General features: G+C 41.9%; 1 protein-coding gene across 1 annotated transcript in view; it reads left to right on the forward strand.

Annotated features, from left to right (window-relative positions):
* ZFAND3 (zinc finger AN1-type containing 3) overlaps positions 1–19477 on the forward strand; it is a 271476-nt gene that overhangs the window by 201636 nt on the left and 50363 nt on the right. The window contains exon 5 of the mRNA XM_090046593.1: positions 10031–10096. Coding sequence (XP_089902719.1) covers positions 10031–10096 — 66 coding nt within the window. The remainder of the gene's footprint in view (positions 1–10030; positions 10097–19477) is intronic.

Raw genomic sequence — 19477 nt, forward strand, 5'->3', positions numbered from 1 at the left:
TCTTAGAGGTGGTCATGGAAATAATTTTACTGTTTTTTGTCATATAAAATCATAGATTCATATATTTGTCTTTCTGTAAAGTAGATGTTTTGGCTTTTCTCTAAAATAACACAGTAACTATTAAAAATGAGTTGAGCTACAAAACTGGCTTGTTCCATGACCAAAGGATTTAATATTACAATTAAACTTCATGTCCACATACAATTGACAAAAGCTGCAAATCAAACAGTGACCTTAAGAAATGATATCAAGTTTCTTGTGAACACACAAGATTGACTGACAGCAGCACTCATCATGTTCTTGCTTCTGGTACCCAAGTTTGTACATCTGATAACAGGAATTGGGTATTCTCATCAGTAGGTCTTTGATCCTATGATATGCTTCTCTGGTTTATGTTTAGCATTACTGTGGTTTGCCCTTTAGGGATTGTAGTAAGAACTATCTGTTTGAGGCTTTTTAATTAGATGTTTGCAAGAGAGGTAGAATTTCTTAGTCTGGAGATGGTTCTTTGGCTTGACTGGTTAAACATAATATAAACGTGGTCAGGCTTTGATGCACCTTGAAAATGTAAAGTTAAATGTACTTTATTTTTTATACCTCTGGATAGCAGCCATCTCAGATTTTTTTTTCTACACTCTTAGCACAAACCCATATACTTCCCTCTTTACATTTAGTACAAAATCACATATGAATTCCCTAACTTTAAATCTGATTTAATGGGGGGATATTAATGTATAAATCTGAAGAAAAGAAGTTCCAGTACACCTTAAGTAAAGACGTAGAAATTTAAAGCAAGCATAATGTATATACTTCATGCTCATCTCTGGGCAAGGATGATGTCTGTGTAAATGATGGCATTATGCACTGGTTCCTAGTCTGTGATGCACATAGCACCAGTGGTATGCAGAAAACCTATCAGTGGTATGCATTAACAGATTTATTATAATTACTTCATATGACACAAATATGGTGGTGGTACTTAAGGTTGTATTGTTTTAAATTGGTGGTGTGCAATCTGTCAGTTGGGGAACAGCTGCATTATGACATTATGACCTTTTGGTGGCTTTTGCTTTCATCTTCACAAGCGAAGTTTGAGACAGTTTGTTGCTCTGCCTTTCTAACATATCCTGTGCTGTGTTCTATTAAGCATGTAGAGAGATTGAAAAGAGTTCCTTTTTCATGTCAATGGCAAGGGTAATTCTGAAGCCTAATTAAGGCCAACAAAATAGTATCACTGTTAATTATTTTCTCCAGTTCCAGTTTATACTAGTCTTGCAGGATGTATTTGGCAGCATATTCTGTAGACTCATTTAATAAAGAGGAGGAGGCCCTAAGAAGCAGAAACAAATGTGTTCATGTGCAAAAATGTTGGTAAAGGAACAGAAGCTCTACAACAGCTTAGGTTACTATAACAGTGAATTTACTATTGTATCATAACTGAAAATTTCAGGAGTACTTTAGGCCTTAAAGTATGTCTCGGAGCTAGGGAAGTACCATATCCATTTTACCAATGAGCAAACTGAGACTAAGCAATTTGCCAGAAATAAGAGTAGAGCAGTGCCAGAAAAGGGAGCAGAACTTTGGAATCCTGGCTTGAGGTATCTTGCTACAGCCAGGTACAGACATTACACTTTTACTGATATAAGTGATCAGAAACTGGTCTATACACATAATAGAACAGAAGTTTGGCACACATGGACTGATTTAAAAATGGCAGAACCTGGTCTAAGACTTGCCTACCCCACAGAAGGTGAATGTGTTCTGTTCACTACTGATATAAACTATGCCAGAGGTTCCCAATGTCTGGGCCACGGCTCAATACTGATTGACTGCTGGTCCACAAGAGAGTTGGCTGCCAGACCAGAAGTACCGAGTATATAAAAAAAAAAAAAAAAAAAAAAAAAAGGGATGGCTGCCAGTCTGCAGTATGCCAGTCACTTCTGGTCTTGAAGTATGCTGGTCCACGGTCACTTCTGGCGAGATGTGGGCAGCGGCGTACCCCAAGGGTCAGTACTTGGCCCAGTGCTGTTCATCAGCGACCTGGATGAGGGGGTAAAAAGCCCATTGGCCAAGTTTGCGGACGACACCAAGATATGGGGTTGTGCAGACACACCCGCAGATAAGCTGCAGATACAAGCAGACCTAGACAGGCTGGCATGTTGGGCAGAACAGAACCAGATGAGGTTCAACATAGAGACATGCGAAGTGCTGCATCTGAGAAGGAAGAACCCCCAGCACACCTACGGGCTGGGCGTTGCTAACCTGACCAGCACTGCAAATGAAAGGGATCTGGGGGTAACAATAGACCCCACTATGAATATGAGTCAACAGCGCACTGCAGTAGGGCCAATAAAACTCTGGCATGGATCAATCGATGCATCTTCAGTAAAACCCAAGAAAGTGATTCTCCCACTTCACTCAACACCGGTGCAGCCACAGCTAGAGTACTGTGTCCAGTTCTGAGCACCGCACTTCAATAAGGACGTGCTAAAGCTCAAGAGGCTCCAGAAAAGGGCCACCCATATGATCAGAGACTTGCATGGCAAGCCATCCGAGGAGAGGCCGAGGGATTTTGGACTCTTCAGCCTAAAGAAAAGAAGGCTGAGAGACGACCTGAGTGCGGCTTACTGCTATATCACAAGTGTACATCAGGGGCTCAGTGAACAACTGTTCACCAGGGCGCCCTGGGGGAAAACTAGAAACAATGGACACAGACTCCTGGAAGATAGTTTCAGGCTAAACATTAGAAAAACTTCTTCACAACTGGGGTGTCCGTACTATAGAACAAGCTCTCCCCAGAGGTGGTACAATTACCTACCCTAGAGGTCTTCAAGAGAAGACTGGACAGTCACCTGGCTGGGATCACCTGACCCCAGATGTCTTGGCTGGGCCCAGTGATTCTTTGGGGTCCCTTCCAGCCCTATGATTGTATGATTCCAGTCCATGATTTGCTGGTTCTTAGTCTAAAAAAGTTGGGAACCACTGAACTATGCCACTTACATAAAACCACATAACTTAAATTGATTCTGCCTTGGGATTTTTGAATGTCTGTAGTTACAGAGTAGATATAGACAATACACACAAACTGGTTAAGTGATCAGAAATAAATCTAAACCCATAACCATTACAGAAGTTCAGCACACAGAGACCAGTCTAAAAATGGCAGAACCCTGTCTAAGATGGACTTTATTCAACATGCATTCAAATCTAATCGATTCACTTGTACAGTGAATCGAACTTCTATACTAGATCCCCTATTGAGTAAACTGAGATTACTGTCCTGTGGCATCCCAGCCTCCTCTGCAGACCCCTTCAACTCTCCCCTTGTGGAGAAGCACACTAGAACTCAGCCCATGCTAGTCTGCTCCAGCTGAGTGCTTAGTGGGCCCCACCCCTGAGCTGTCACTGAGCAGAGGCAGCACACCCTCTCCCCAGTCCTGCCTTCTGCCTGTAGCCATCTGTGAACTGCAGGCAGAGAAAGGGGGCATCCATGTTGCCTGCATGAGCCCTGCAGCCTGGGCACCCACACCCATGCTCTGTGCCCCCCCCCCACTCCATCACAAAGTACCCCATGATGTATACACATACCTGACACTTAAGCCTAAGTGAACCCCCGTGCTTGGGCACAGCTCCACGGAGCTGACGCTGGCTTCCTGCATACCCAGCCAGGGACCCCCATGCCCAGTACCCAACTCTGACTCCCACACACCGCATCTCAGAGGCCAGAGACAGGTGCCCTGCCACCCAAACCCCAGCATGGACCCCTACCCCTCCTTCGAGGAGGGATCTGGTGCCAGGTGGTTTCTCTCTGGTGTGGCAGAAGGTAGAACATCAAAACTGAGCCTACAAGGAGGCAACCCTGTGACCCCCATGGCTCAGCCATAGCCAGGAGGTACCCAGGCCGTGGGCATCTGGGATGCTGCAAGGCTTTTTTGGCCCACAGCTACAGGGTGCCAGAGTACTAGGGTGGGAGGGGTGTGTGGGCTTGCGTGGCTGTCAGTGAGGGATGGCCCCGGTGTTTGGTTATGCTCAGCAGCCTCCAGCAACCCAGGGAGCCTGCAGCACCCCCAACCTGCAAGTCTCAATCAGTGCAAGCAGCCTGCATGCCCCCTCACACCTGTCCCCACTAACAGGCAGACATATACTGTTCACTGTAGATTTAACCTAAGCCACTAACAGAAAACTATGCAACTTAGATTGATTCTGCCTCAGGCTTTTTGAATGTCTGTACTTAGCCAATATTCCCACCACAGAATGGCACCAATTAAGACCAACAATGTAATGGTGATTTTTGCGTTGCAAAATGGCATATAAATAAAATCCTCAAAGATGATTGAAGACAGCCTCATTAGATTGAGAAAAATGCATAATTATTTAAATGTCCTTTCTTCTGAGCTATGTTTAATGGTGGAAGCAACCAAAATTGTTGTGCAGCTTATTCATTCTGCAGCAAATTACTTCTTCCAGGGATTTGCTTTTTCTTACAGGAAGAGTGTGCTATTTGTGCAGACTGAGCTTACATAGGTTTAACATTCTTGTTTTAGGTCTTCATGTACTTGTACATCTAATCGATGACTCTTCAAACTTGATTATGTAGAAAAATTAGGTATGTCTCTACTGATTAAGCAAATGCACAAACTAAATTCCTGGTGTGGCCAAATGTCCAAAGTGTTGGTCTTTCCTGTTTTGCTAATGCCCTCAGTATTTCTCCTAAAACCTCACAGAGCCCCTATTGCTATGCAGGTATCTTGAGAAACCACCTCTCCCTTAACTGCCATTTTAGCTCCTCTTTCAAAAGAGACTGCTTTTTATTCCTTGTATAGGAACCTCCTAGCTCCCTTTAAGACCCCCTGAAGTTAGAACAAGGTTCAGATGTACACTGATTTGTTTTGACCACTGTAGATCTAAGTTTCTTTTACATTGTTGGCTTCATGGTCATGTTTGTTCACTATGTACTTAGTTTTTATAGTATTCATGATTTTATTTGGGGAAAAAAACATTGTATGTATGTGTATATAATAATATATTAATCTGTGTGCCATTGTGTAGTCCAGCTGCCTTCAGTCCATACTAGGGCTGTATGGATAGATGTAACATTTGTGCTGGGGGAAGTGCCTTTCTTCTGACAAAAAATGAGCATGCAGCTGTTCAAAGTTTTATTTTTGCAGAAAAGAGCTGGCTCTTGCATCAGCTGGAAAGCTATATGCTTCTTTCAGTAGTGGAATACCCCCAGTATCCCAGTCTTCCACCCTCCCTTCCTCTTTGGAATGGGTCAAACTGCTTTGGGATCAGTTGTGTTTCAGGGGTATAGCACAGTCTGTCCTGGCTCACCTGTGAGTGGGTAAGGGCAGAGAGCATAAATCTGCAAACTTCCACCTCTCTCCTCCCTACCACCCCACCCACTTCACCTGCCCAAGGCCTGGAGCCACCTTTCCCCTGCAGCCACCTCCAGCTGATGCATCAACCAGACAGCATGTCTGCATAGGGGTGGCAAAACAGTGGTTCCCCATCACCCAGCTGGAGAGTTCTCTTTCAAGGCAACTTTGACTCCTCACCACATTTTCCAGGCATTTTCCAGTTCATATCCCCAACCTCCCCTTCTGTTTGCTAAGGAGTCTCCGATAACTGAACTATGCCATCAGATGTGAGGCATTCAAATTTCAAATGCTACCCCCTTCAATGGCAAACAAAGGTTACAAGTATTTGGGTTATTTTGAGTTTACTGACAGACTAAAGTAATAAAATCTAGGCTATCTAGTCAGTTCTTATTTAACAAAAGAAAAGAACTAGTATAGATCAGGGTCTCTGCCTTGCAGTAACTTTTGTTTTGGGTATTTGCACAAGGAAGCCCAGGCATTGCTCTGACAGACACCACTTCACAAGATTCTGTGTAAAGTGTCAAGAAGGTGCTTGTTCCCAAGAATAGGTCCTGTCAATCCAGTCCAATTGCTAAAGTGCTATGAGGAGTCTCTTTCTCCATTGTCAGCAGTTAACAAATAATGCATAATAATCCCACTGGTTTTTTAAAACTTGTTTCACATTTGTCAGAATCTTTTGGATCTGTAAAGGAAAATATTCTAGAGAGAAGGCAGTTATACATGCTGCTAGTTTTATGTGTATTCAATTTGTGTTGGATATAAGAAAATTGACTGCTTTTTGTATTGCATAGAAAACTTGTAAAGTGCATTCTAGTGACTAAGGTTCTTGCTAGATAGTTCAAACTGTTGCATTTGTGTTCCACTAATTTTGTTCCATTAGTTAAATTTGGAGACCCAAAATTATTTGTCTGAGTAGGATTTTGATGTATCGGTATGTTTAGTGCTGCAAAAGGTGAATCGGCGTCATATTAGGTGGAATGAAATTGACAAGGTATTTAAAAAGGGATGATGCATTTCTAATTAGTCTACAGTGCCTGTAGATGGAAATTAATTATATTGTTATGTAAATGTCATGTTAATTAAGAGAGCATATTGGAAGAGTAATAAATCTGCAAAAGAAATGGGTAAGTTAACTATTTTTATGTTTTATTAATATTTTACTGTTACATGAGAATATGATAGTGAAATGTTAGTTTGATTATTGGGCCACAGACCATTTTTAACTAACTATTTGACAGTCTGTTTGTCCTAACTGATGCCCTTCTATTGTACTATGTTAACAGTAGCTACAAGTTAGTGATACCAGGAGCCAAAAATAACTAAGCGCTGCAGGCGTATTAACAAGATTACCTATATTTTTCTACATTTCCAATTTACAAAGTATTTCACTTTGGTGGCCTTCTCTTTCAGGGCTGAATATACAAACCCAACTTATTTTCACCATAAAATTTGTCATATTTTGGCTGCTGTAAAGCTCCAGTTCCTGAATTCATATGCTAGTGTTGGAGAGTATCAGCCTTCATTATGTCTGCTTCTGCGTCTCTTATTAAAGAAACTCAAACTCCTTAAAATCTCATGACTAAGCTAACTGCATGAATTTTGGATCTGCAGATAGGATAATGAAGTACATGTAAAAGCTATATTATTCTTCAGCTTTAGTCTTATAACATTTTGCAGTGAGAGCAATTAGCAGTCTCCAGCCTTTTGGATTACACCATGAGCTGGCCCCTGGATTCTTTCATTTGCAGATGTATTGTGCACATGAGCATTTTGTGAATCCTGGTCAATTCCCCTGAGCCCTGATTTCAGGTACTTACGTTTTGATACTTGGGCGAGATGTGTTATCTTTACCAAGTAGGTTGGACCACCATCCTCACTTACCTGAGTTAATTTTTCTATGCAATACTAATTTCAGCCCAGTGAAAAATATTCTGTCCTATTTCAAAAAGTATAAAGATTTCTGCATTAGTTAACAATACAAAGGATTTGGCACCATGATTTCCATACAGAATAGCCGATTCAAGCCCATGCTACATAGTACTGCATTATGCATGATTATTTTTAATGCTGAAACAAAAAACAACTGTAGAAGTGTTGCAAAGGGCATGCCAGCTTTGTTTGTTATTAGGCATTAATGTATTTGCATGCAAATCCCAAGTTGTTAGTTGTTGAAATCCTAGTTTGGTGCAGTTCAAAACAAAACTATCTGAAAACACATAGTAAGACAATATAAAGAATCTTCCGTTATGTTTATGAGAATCCAGTACAATGAGGGATGCAGGTAGCTTATTCAGTTTTAGAAAATGACAAATTAGCACCCTATATTTGACTGTCTTCTGAGGAACCCAATTAAGATAAATCTTTACAATACTGTAAATATTTGCAGTAATCATGTTGGTTGGTCACATTCATTTTCGTGTGTGGTAAGGCCTGTCAGCTTTTATTTCTATTAAACTTGAAATAATCTAATTAAAATCTCTCTTTAAGTGGCCATAATACAGTTATTGTATAAAATAAATTTATTGGAATGGCCTAGTTGGTGTTGAGCAGTGTTTACATGTAAACAGTTAACGTGCATCTGCTCTTTAAAATGGACACTGACGAACCTAACAGTTCTATATTTTAGTTTTGTGTGCATTTCCAACAAAACCTTTTTGTATTTGTTCTAAAAATCTTTTGCAATATTAATATCACAAACATTGCAGCATTGTGTTAGAGCTTGAGTCAGCTTGTCAGTAGTTCTTCAAACAGGTGTCAAATCTGTCTCAGGATCCTTTCATCTTTTTCTCTTCCCAAACACATACCACCTTGTAGACTAATGCATTTTTCACACCTTGGACAATAGTATTACTAGCATGAATTAATCTGACATCTAAAATTTTTACTTTTTAAATTCTGACATTTTTCTAACCCATGTAAAGAAGTTTAATTTTTTTAATGATTGTAGCTTGACAACTTTCCATTTAGCGTGCATTTTGATTTATCGTACAATCACTTAAAAGATTACTTGAAAGAGGGTATAAAATTGTATCTTTTGCTTGAAGACTCCTTGGAGGGCCAGAGAACTGTAGTGGGAGCTTTATCAGCGCTCATTTGAAAAGCTGGCAGTCTGAAATTTTAAAAGCTCATGAGATCTTTGTTCCCAAGTGCATTTCAGGGGACTGAGTTCAATAGATGATGTTTAAAAGAGCAGAGTTGTAGACAGGCTAATTAAAAATAATATTTTCAAGTCTTTCTTTTGCAGTGTTCTTATAATCCCATGAGATTTCCATCATAAACAGAATTGCCATGGCCCATCATTTTTATCTTAAAAATAAACAAAAGAAAATCTTAACAGGAAAATTCAGTAAAAAGGGAAAAAATGTTTGTTTTGGTTTTTTTTAAAACAAGAATCTAGACATGAAATTGTTTGAAAAGAGAAGGCTACATTTGCTCTAGCAGTAGAGCTGTTTTCAGGATACATAACAACTAGATGCCTAGTTAATAGCCCAGTTAGTAGTACATCATACATCTGGAGTTAGGCTTATGGTGAACCCATTCTTACATTGAATTATTCATATTCTGATAGCCAAATTCTGCTAGACCAGATCTGATTTCAGGCTTTAGCTTTGTTGTCATCTAATTAACAAAACTATGATGTATTATTACTGCCATTTACATTGCTGTCAATTTGTTTTGGCTCCAGTATATGGTTTTATTTGTCCTTTACTGCAATATAGTGAGTACCCTGAATTGGGTTGTTAGTTTAACAAGATCTCTAGAGAGCTCTTCCATGATGATGCATGTTAAGATGCTAGGAAGCTTAAAAGCAATGTACCACAAACAAATGCCAAATCAGTAGGCAGGAGTCCAGAACATGAAATAATTTGTCTACAAAAAAATGTAAGGTATTTGCTTGTGCTTAGATTATTTGCAAAACCATAGATTTGATCACTTCCAGTGACCCCACAACAGTTTAGTCAGCAGTATTCTGTCTATACAATTCTTCCAGCAGTTCCAGCTGCACTTGCCATTCTTATTCCCTTGCCTTCACTACTACATAGTGTTGCTATCTGTTGTTCCAAACCTACTGTGCTCCGCCACAGGACAAAAAGTGATTCTTAGAAATGAGGCAAAATTCAGGCCTAGGATAAGGTGGATTCATTGGTATTGTCTGACCTCTCCAGGCCTAACTTAAACTGCCTGTAAAGTCCCTTTGGGATAGAAAGCACTAGAAACAACAGGTGAAATCCCTGTGGAGCCAGTTGAGCAATCTCTCACTGACTTCAAATGAAGCCAACATTTTAACCCATGATTTTACTTGTGGGTTACCTCCATGAGATCCTAGCTTGGTTAGAATGAACACAGTGCTTTTCCTAGCATAGAGGGAATGTTTCCAGTGTGTGTTCCTCTAAAGATATTGCTAATATATAACAAAACAAAACTTGTCTTCATATCTAATCACAAGGTGTGGTCAGATATTAATGGAGAGGCCAGGGTGGAGAATGAAGAGCTGCATAAATACAACTATTACTGCAGCTACTCCAAGATGCATTCAGATTTCAGCGGCTGCGCTACCCCAGATGCAATCCTGACTTTATTTATCTGCATGAAAGTTGCAAATATTTAATGTTAGCTTGTGTGTTAAAACTGTTGGTATTCTTTGTTTCCAGGTGGGCCATGCACAGGTACAGCTCATGTCTCCTTAACCACACCAACCAAAAGATCCTGTGACTCAGGTACCTTTTCCTTTGTGTCGGATTTAGCATAAAATGTTGCTGTACGGTAGAACTTGAGTGTGGTAAATATTCCTTAAAATAGCAATGACAAATAAACCGTAATGATTTGCTGCTAAGTGTGAAAACTGAAGCAGGGCAGTTGCTTATAATAAAAAATGGGCAGAGAATGAGAATTCTCTCAAAGTTTCCTCTAATGTCTAAACACTTAAATTTACTGCTTTTATCATTAATGTGACATAATCATGCAAAAATATAAAAGTAATCCAATTGGACAAAATTAAAATTTAGTTAGCTGGAGGGTCTTCAAAAGAGGCCCACTTTAAAAGTAATGTACAGAATTCAAAAAGCAAACCATTTCTGAGCAGAGTTGGCTACACCTTTCCTGATTGATTCCCTAGTCTGAAGGACTGATATTCACAACTTCTGTGACTAGGATAAGCCTAGTTTTTCTCAGTTCTGACAGAACCCTCCATGTCCTGATTTCTGCATGTAGCTGTAAGCAACATTAGGGCTGAAAAAAGGTATTTCCTATTAATTAAGGATTATCTCTCTTTTGGGGATTGGTGTCCTTCATTGAGTCCTTCAGTAGATGTTTCGCAGCTTAGCACTTTGTCCACTGGGTCTCTTTCCTACAATCATCAAATATGAGAATTTTTCTTTCTGGTGTAGGCTTGGGGGTTCTGCTTTAACAAAAAAGTAAGTTTGCCTCTGTATTCCTAATTCCTGTTTTCCCTTCAAATAGTAACTGCTGTAATATCTAACTACAATTATGACTAAAGGATGGTTAAATATCTTTCTGGATAGGTAGTCTTGAAAAATGCTGGGAGAAAGAATTACCTGAATATTAAAAATCTGATCATAATTAGCAAAATGGTTACTAAGGTTACAGTTTGCAGTGCGATATGGGAGCAACAGTATCTCCTTAGACTAAATAGGAGGGAATGACTAGATATGTTGGGAAATAGTTCATTAAACAGGTATGGTGTCTTTCCCCGGTAGTTTTTATACTTCCTGTTTGTGGTAGTAATCCAGAGAGATTTTTTTTTTTTTTGGTCTTGTAGGCTCATGTGTGTGTTAGACTTACAGTGTTCTTGTAAACTAACAGAACTGCAAAGAAAGCTTGCCATCTTCTCTTCTGGAGTACAACTAAACAAACCAAAATGGTTTTCTATTGCTTTTGGTTTTCTTAGTTTTTACCAAACTGCTTTCACCTTGTCATCTTTTCAGTGATCAAGGCTTGCATGATTTGGTTGCAGCCTCTCATGCTGAGCCCCCTGCCAGCAGTTAACATTGTTTTTCCATGTAAAAATCATATGCAACTCACAAAAATACGCACATTCTATTAAACATAGTACATAAGTTGTGTAAAAGTGAAAGTGTTTTAAGTATAAAATACATTGTCAGGATAAATGCTTTGCTTGCTGTTAGCATTTCACCTAGTTTTGACAATGGAAATAAAGCAGGCAGTTTTACTTTTAGACAGTTCCAAGACAATTTAATGTATAGGCTCTGATGCTTTTGCATGATGTGAGGAAAGTCTCACCTGAAAAAAAACACTTTGTGAGTATAGATCACAGATAATGTTTAATGTACCAATTGTCATTTTTAAAAAATTGTGTTAAAATGGGCTTTTTCAAAACTTCAAATATTTTCATTGCTGCTTGATGAAGAGAGGGGTGTGCTTTTCTGGCCAGTTGTAAGGAATCCAATTAAGTACGGTATTTAAAAGAGGCATGAATTGCAAGGATTTTTACTGTATACATATAAAATTAAAGTTTGGGTTATAGTGAACTAGTAAACCTTATAAAGAAGAATACTGTGAGGGCTACTATAGGTATTTCATGTTCATTCAACATTTGCCATAGTAGCAGTTCAGCTTCTTTTTATGTCTAAGAAGTTGGTTAATTTGATTATTAAAAAATGTATTGCTCAATGTTACCCACTATATATAACTCTCCCTTTTGTGAGAATCCTACATTTCTGCTCTGTTGAGCTTTAAAGGAAGAATGTTTTGGTGTGAGTTCAGCTGAATATTTTTTTTCACTTCCAGTATAGATTTTCCCTTAGGTTTGCAGTATCAGTGTTTGAGACCAGAAAAACAGAAATCTGCCCTGCATATGTTAGATGCAGGTTCCTATCAGGAGAATTTTAAGGAATACCTAAACCTTTCATATATTATTAGTATTTAATGTAACTGAAGATGATCAGAACAATAAATCTGTCAAGACAAGGAAAAGGTGGTAGAGGAAGCTGAGTTTCTTTTAGTTTTTACCTTATGAACGTCTGTCCCTTTGGGTCCCAGAGAATCATTTGTGACAAAGATATATAATACCATATATTGTTTTTTCCTCTTTGCCAAAGTTGATGGTTTGGCTGTCAAGGTATTTATATTCTAAAGTGTGCCCAAAGGATAAGGATTTTGTAAAAGCAAAGAACTTTGGGCTCTGGCCTGCTGCATGGGTTTTTGTGTGGCTTGGGTTGTCCCCTCTGGAATAAGAATTAATGCTATCATTAATGTCAGGCATCACTCCAGTAAGGCCTGTGCAATTAATTGTGGCATCTTTTCTCTTTACTTGCACCCTTGCCCTGATAATACAGTATCATGTACTGTATTACACCATCTTAGAGTTGTATAGCAGAGGAGTAATATATAAATCTAGTTGGGGGTAGTCCTGCTTTTGAGCTGGGGCTTGGACTACATGACCTCCTGAGATCCCCTCTAACCCTAATTTTCTATGATTTTAAATCATAACAGTTAGATTTCAAAACATTTTTGTACAATTTGGACATTTCTGGAAAGGTTAATGGAACTCTGAGCGCACTGCTGCCAGTTCCAAATTGTGCTTTTTTAAAAAAGCTATAATAGAAACAGAAAGATCAGGTGCGGTAATAATACAGCCAGTCTACATTATTCATCTATAAGTTTGATGGATTTATAGAGATACGTTACCTCATTTCTTATAGGTGGCTCATTGGAATCGAGATTACTGATGTTTCATGGAGTTGTGGGTGCTGTAGTGTTAGGCATAAGCTTGAGCATGAGTCTCCAAGATGCAGAGCACGCTGGCACTGATCCACAAAAGCATTTGAGCACATGCTTAGCTTAAAGCACAAGAAGGTTCCCATTAAAGTAATAGGACTACTTAGATGCTGACATTTAGGCATGTGCTTAAGTGCTCTGGTCTGATACAAGCACGTTGCAGGATTTGGGCCTGTATCGTCTCAGCTGACAACCTGCTTGGGAGATCTAGAAGGACAGTGTGGAGTGCCAATCAAATGAATGGCTCTTTGGTTTGAGCTGTGACTGAAACGTCCTTTTTATGATCAGGTTTTAACCCCCCTTATATGTCTAGTAAGGGCAAAAAGCTCAGGTCTACCATTAATTAGATATTCTATTGCTCTGCAGTGGTAAAATGTTTCTGCTAACAATGTAACAAAAGTTAGTGAAGGATTTTCTTTAGTATAAAAACAACTCTGAGGGGGCTTTGTTGTTCCAGTTGACCTTTTAATGTGTATTTTTAAGTGAACTTCAGTGTCTGACTGCTGGAGGACATTGTGTTAGAAATCCAACCTTCCTAGAGCCTTCTCACACAAAGGCATGTGATGATAGAACGGCCGCAGAGTTGCATTATAAATCACCCAGGCCTGGCAATGATAGTGCCCATTAGAGACACTTTTTTACCCCACTCAGTTCTCAGCTGTACTAATAGAACAGCACATCAAGCAAGGCTGTAAATAAAAGTTATTACCTAATAGGTGGGCACTGAAGTGGAACGGACAGGAGCTGAGGCATGGAGGCCTTATTACCGCTCATCAGCAATTATAAACAGGATAAAGTGTCTGGGACTTGCACTGATGCAGCAAGGGCTAATAGAGGCTGGGAGATGACACTGTACCATGATCAAATGATGTATGTTGATGGGTTTTTACTGCCTCATCTTGCTGCCTATTTCTGAGACGAGTTGTATTATCCGTTCTATGCTCTCAAATCTATCTGGATAGACAGATCAGTTTCCTCTCCTGCCAGAAGGTGTCTGGTATTTGCTGCACACATACTTTGCATTAGTTTTGCAAGGTTGATGTCTAAGAGCATTTTGAAAAGTTTTATGATTGTAGATTAATATCCTAATTATAAGTACTGTAATAGGCTTGTCTGTAAACAGCTTTAAAGGCCTAATGCCACAGTTACAGGATTTAGCTTCAGCATCCTTAAGCATACACCTGTTTATTTTTAACCTGCATGTAAACTCGTTACAGAACCACTGCCCTCAATAAGAATGGTGACTGAGCATGTCTGATAGTTCATCAGAATTCTTTCCTAAACTAAATGATGACTCTGACATCCAGTAGTTTGGGGTTTTTTTAAGTCCCAAAGAGGAGCATTGTATATTGAAAGCAAAAAAAATAAAAATTCTCAGCTATGGTGATCACAAGCAGTTACTGCTGTGTAATAGAAACAAAACTTCAGGTATGCCTGGATGACACTTTAAAATCTTGTAAATATCGCATATGTGGCAATATTCAGGGGGAAAAAAGGCATTGCTGATCTTTGATTATTCACTTCCACTGAAATCTCATAAACTTTTGTGATGGTTCTTTAGAAAAGTCAGAGAGGACACAATGGCTTTGAAATTAACCTTTCCCAGCTTGATTCTAAAGACGTTTGCAAGATCCCTGATAGTTCAAATATTAATCACTCATGCTGTTTGCTTCTGAGCAGACATTTTCTTTTATTCAGTGAAAAATACAACATTTAGAAATGAAAAGGCATTCAGTGGCATGAAGTCGGAACAGCCTGTCTTCCTCTGTCCCTTACTCAATAAAATCAAAAAAATGCATACAGATTATCCTGTTCCCTCAAGAGCTATTACGATATGAGGACTTAAATCTCTTATCTGCCTTACCTGAAATATTAATGTAAACTCTGCCTTTTCAAAATCAGTATTTGTATGAGTTATTTCTTTTCTTTTCTTTTTAATTGTCATTGCTTGGTTTCAAACGATTGTCTGCTTATGTGTTTTCGCTCATGAAGAGGGTATATATTAAAAAAGTGTAACAGACATTAGTCACTGCAGATCATCAGTTTTCCTCTTGGTGCTGTCCTTCCTTTCTGTACCATACAGCTGTGCCTACAATGTGCATATTCACACATAATGTTTGTAGATCATGGGTTGATATTCCGAACTTTTCTACTTATCAGCAAAGCTACTCAGTAAGGGAAAAAAGTTACAGGTACAAAACACAGGAGTTCATTGTGAAAAGATGTCACCTTGTTATTTGGCACGTTTATACAACATTTTACATGTTGACTATATGAATCAATTTTCACAACACCCTTTTAAGTCAGTTAAGTATTATCCTCGTGTTAAATTTGCATAACACACCCAATACTGAAGTTCAGAAACTAGGATTCCCTACCTTTCATTCTGTGTTAAATAAAACATTAGTAATTCTGCCGTCTTAGATTTGGAAGTAATAGGGCATAAAGCATTTTAGATTTGTCTTGGAAGCCAAAGCCTTGTTAAACTTGCACAGGTGCAACTAAAATCAGTATAGACACCAGTACAAAACTCAGAGCATGGACATCAGGCACGTTTACACACGTCTAAGTGCCTAAAATCTGAGGGTGTAAAGTTACCACCCCCAAAAATCTACAGTTCAGACACCAGTGTAAAATATGCTAATGTAGTATAATTTGCCCAGAGCAGCTATAAGCTCAGGAAAGACAGGCTGTCATTACCTGTTTTTCTGCCACCTATTCATTCATAGTTTCATAGTTGGTAGGGTCGAAAGGGACCTGAGCAGATCAAGTCCGACCCCCTGCCATGGCAGGAAAAAGTACTGGGGTCAAACGACTCCAGCAAGGTGTTTGTCTAGCCTCCTCTTAAAGACCCCCAGGGTAGGAGCCAGCACCACTTCGCTTGGAAGTTGGTTCCAGATCCTAGCTACCCTGACTGTGAAGTAGCGCCTCCTGATATCTAGCCTAAATCTACCCTCTGCCAGCTTGTGACTGTTATTCCTGGTCACTCCTGGTAGTGCCTGGGGGAACAGTGACTCCCCCAGTGCCTGCTGGTCCCCCCTGACTAGTTTGTAACAGGCCACTAGATCCCCCCTCAGCCTTCTCTTGTGGAGGCTGAACAGGTTCAGGTCCCGTAGCCTGTCCTCGTAGGGCCTGCCCTGCTGCCCCCTGATCATGCGAGTGGCCCTCCTCTGGACCCCTCTCCATGTTGTCCACATCCCTCTTGAAGTGTGGCGCCCAGAACTGGACGCAGTACTCCATCTGCGGCCTGACCAGTGCCGCATAGAGGGGGAGGATCACCTCCTTGGACCTGCTTGAGATGCATCTGTGGATGCATGACAAGGTATGGTTGGCTTTCCTGACTGCATCCCCACACTGCGGGGCCATGTTCATCTTGGCATCAATAGTGACTCCAAGATCCTTTTCTGCCTCTACACTGCCGACAAGGGAGTTCCCCAGCCTGTAGGTATGCTGCTGGTTCTTCCTCCCGAGGTGCATCACCTTGCACTTGTCGGTGTTGAATCCCATCCTATTCTCATCCGCCCACCCCTGTAACCTGCCTAGGTCCTATTGTAGCCTGTTCCTCCCTTCTAGCATGCCTACTTCCCCCCATATCTTAGTGTCGTCAGCAAATTTGAACATGGTGCTTTTTACCCCATTGTCCAAGTCACTGATGAAGATATTGAACAATGCAGGCCCAAGCCCTGGGGGACCCCACTGCCCACTTCCCTCCAGGTCGAAAATGACTCGTCCACCGCCACTCTCTGGGTGCGGCCCTCTAGCCAGTTAGTGACCCATCTGACTGTTTAGGAGTCGACGCCACCGTCCCCTAGTTTTTAATGAGAATGGGGTGAGAGACAGTGTCGAAGGGCTTCCTAAAGTCTAGAAAGACTATGTCCACTGCTACCCCTGCATCTAAGGATTTGGTGACTCAGTCATAGAAGGCCACCAGGTTGGTCTAACAGGACCTGCCTTTAATGAACCTGTGTCGCAGGACCAAGGTAAGACTAACTGGCCTATAGTTTCCTGGGTCCTCCTTCCTCCCTTTTTTGAAGATGGGAACCACATTGGCTCTCTTCCAGTCCTCTGGCACCACACCAGAGCACCACGAGTGCTTGTAAAGACATGCCAGGGGTCCCGCAATGACCGCAGCTAATTCCCTCAGCACTCTGGGGTGGAGATCATCCGGACCGGCTGATTTAAATACATCCAGTCCCTCCAGAAATTCCTTAACTAGATCCTCACTGATCCTTGGCCTGGGATCACCTGACTCCCCTCCCCTTCGGGACCTCAGTGTGTCCCCGTCTGTTCTCGTTACCTCATTGAAGTCCACCCTTCTGAAGTCTAGGGCTGCTGCCTTGCTGCAGGCCTTTGCCACCTTGCCCTGGATAGTGAATCCCATCAGGTGATGATCGCTGTCGCCCAGGTGATCGTGCACCTGCAGCCCCCTCACCAGGTCGTCACACATGGCCAGCACCAGGTCCAACAGGGCGTTTCCCCTGGTGGGGCTGTGTACCTCCTGGATTAGGTGGAGGTCCTGCATTTGAGCTAGGAACCTACATGAGCAGTCTGACCTGGCTGACTGTTCTTCCCAGCAGATGTCTGGAAAGTTCAGGTTGCCCATGATGACCATGTCCTTTGACCTGACTAGCTCTGTGAGCTGACTTAAGAATTCCCAGTGTAGCTCTTCCCCTTGGTTGGGTAGTCTGTAGTAGACCCCCACCGTTAAGTCCCTTTCCCCTTGACTTCCTTGTATTCTAACCCAGAGCACTTCCGTGTACCCCTCCTCTGACCCTGTGCTACTTGATGAGGATATGTATTCCTCCTTGATGTAGAGCGCCACGCCCCCCTCTTCCCTCCCTGTCCTGTCCCTCCTGTACAGCCTATAGCCCTTGATATTCACTGCCCAATCGTGCGTTGGGTCCTACTACGTTTCAGTGAGCCACACTATGTCTGGGTTAGTGTCAGCTAGCAGGAGGGTAAGTTCCTCCTGCTTGTTCCCCATACTACGAGCATTAGTGTAGGGGCATTTGTGGCCTCCTGAAGGTGTGTGCACTGGCCCCCTAATCTCAGTATTGCCCTGGCCCCTGTTGCTTACCTGGGTATTTGTTCTGTTTGTCATTAGTCTAGGCTGGGCTGTACTTGTGGGTGTCGCTTGGTTTAGTGGTCCAAGGCTTCCTCCGCCCTCATCTTCCCCTTCCCCTTCCCCGATGAGCCTAGTTTAAAGCTGCCGGAGGAGATCTGCCAGCCTTGAAGAGAAGATATGCTTACCTTTTGGGGGATAGGTGAAGCCCATCCCACCCGACCATTTCTCTCGTCATGATGTGCTATAATACTGTATTTACCTGGATCCAAGATTACTTTGAATTTTGGACAAACTCTCCCCGCCTCCCCCCCCCACCAATTAATAGATTCTAGACATAGAAAAGTATACGTTTGTTTTCATTTTCCATGTCTAGAATCTAAGTATTGGAGGGTGCCTTTAAATTCATCTCCCCCCACCACAGCCACAGGGAAAGCAGCAGTGGGGGGAGGAGTGGGGCAGGCAGCCTGCCCCATATTCCTCGTCCTCCCCGCCACTTACGCCCCTTGCTGCCTGGCCCCTTTCAACTGCTTCCTCCCTCTAGCAGTTGTCCCATTCTGGGGCCTGTTATGTCCTCCCCTACTTTCCTCCCTGCTTATCTTTGCAACTGTTCCATCTCTGTCTTTGCTGGAAGTACGAAACATGCAGCTGGGCCAGGCAGTAGCAGCAGCTCTGGCTTTAGCCTCCAGCCCATGCCAGGATTGGGACCAAAGCCATTGTAGCCCCTCCCCCTCCCCCCACTGGTCTGTGCTCCCCTTCTCCACACTCCTTTGGCTCTACCTACTCCCTCCCTGTACTCCCCCCTGCTCTATACATCCCTTTGTTGTGCCTTTTCCCTGTGCTTTTCTCACTCCACACTTCCCCTGCTTCCTACTCTTCCCAAACACTCTGTTCTTCCCCATGCTTCCCACAGCACTGTGCACCCTTTTTCCCCACTCTCCCCTCTGCACTGCATGTCCCCTTTCCTGCACTGCTTCCCTGCACTCCCCTCACTGAACACATTCTCCCTCTGATGCCCTTTACCCCATGCTCCCACCCACACCACATGCCCCTACCTCTGTGTTTCCCCCATTCTCCCCTCTGCTCCATGCACCCCCTACCTGCCATATGAGCCAACCTGGCCCTGTCCAGAATTGCATCAGCTGCTTGCCTGACCCCTGCGTGAATCTGAGACAAAAATCCCCTCCTCCCTCCCCACCCCCCACATGCTGAATGGGGAGAAAAAACCTTGCATTAGATTTGAGTAAATAATGGTAATGCCTACTGCACACTACCTGTC

This window comes from Crocodylus siamensis, chromosome 1 (assembly GCF_052110815.1).
Source record: "Crocodylus siamensis isolate JL-2025a chromosome 1, ASM5211081v1, whole genome shotgun sequence".
Taxonomy (NCBI): domain Eukaryota; kingdom Metazoa; phylum Chordata; order Crocodylia; family Crocodylidae; genus Crocodylus; species Crocodylus siamensis.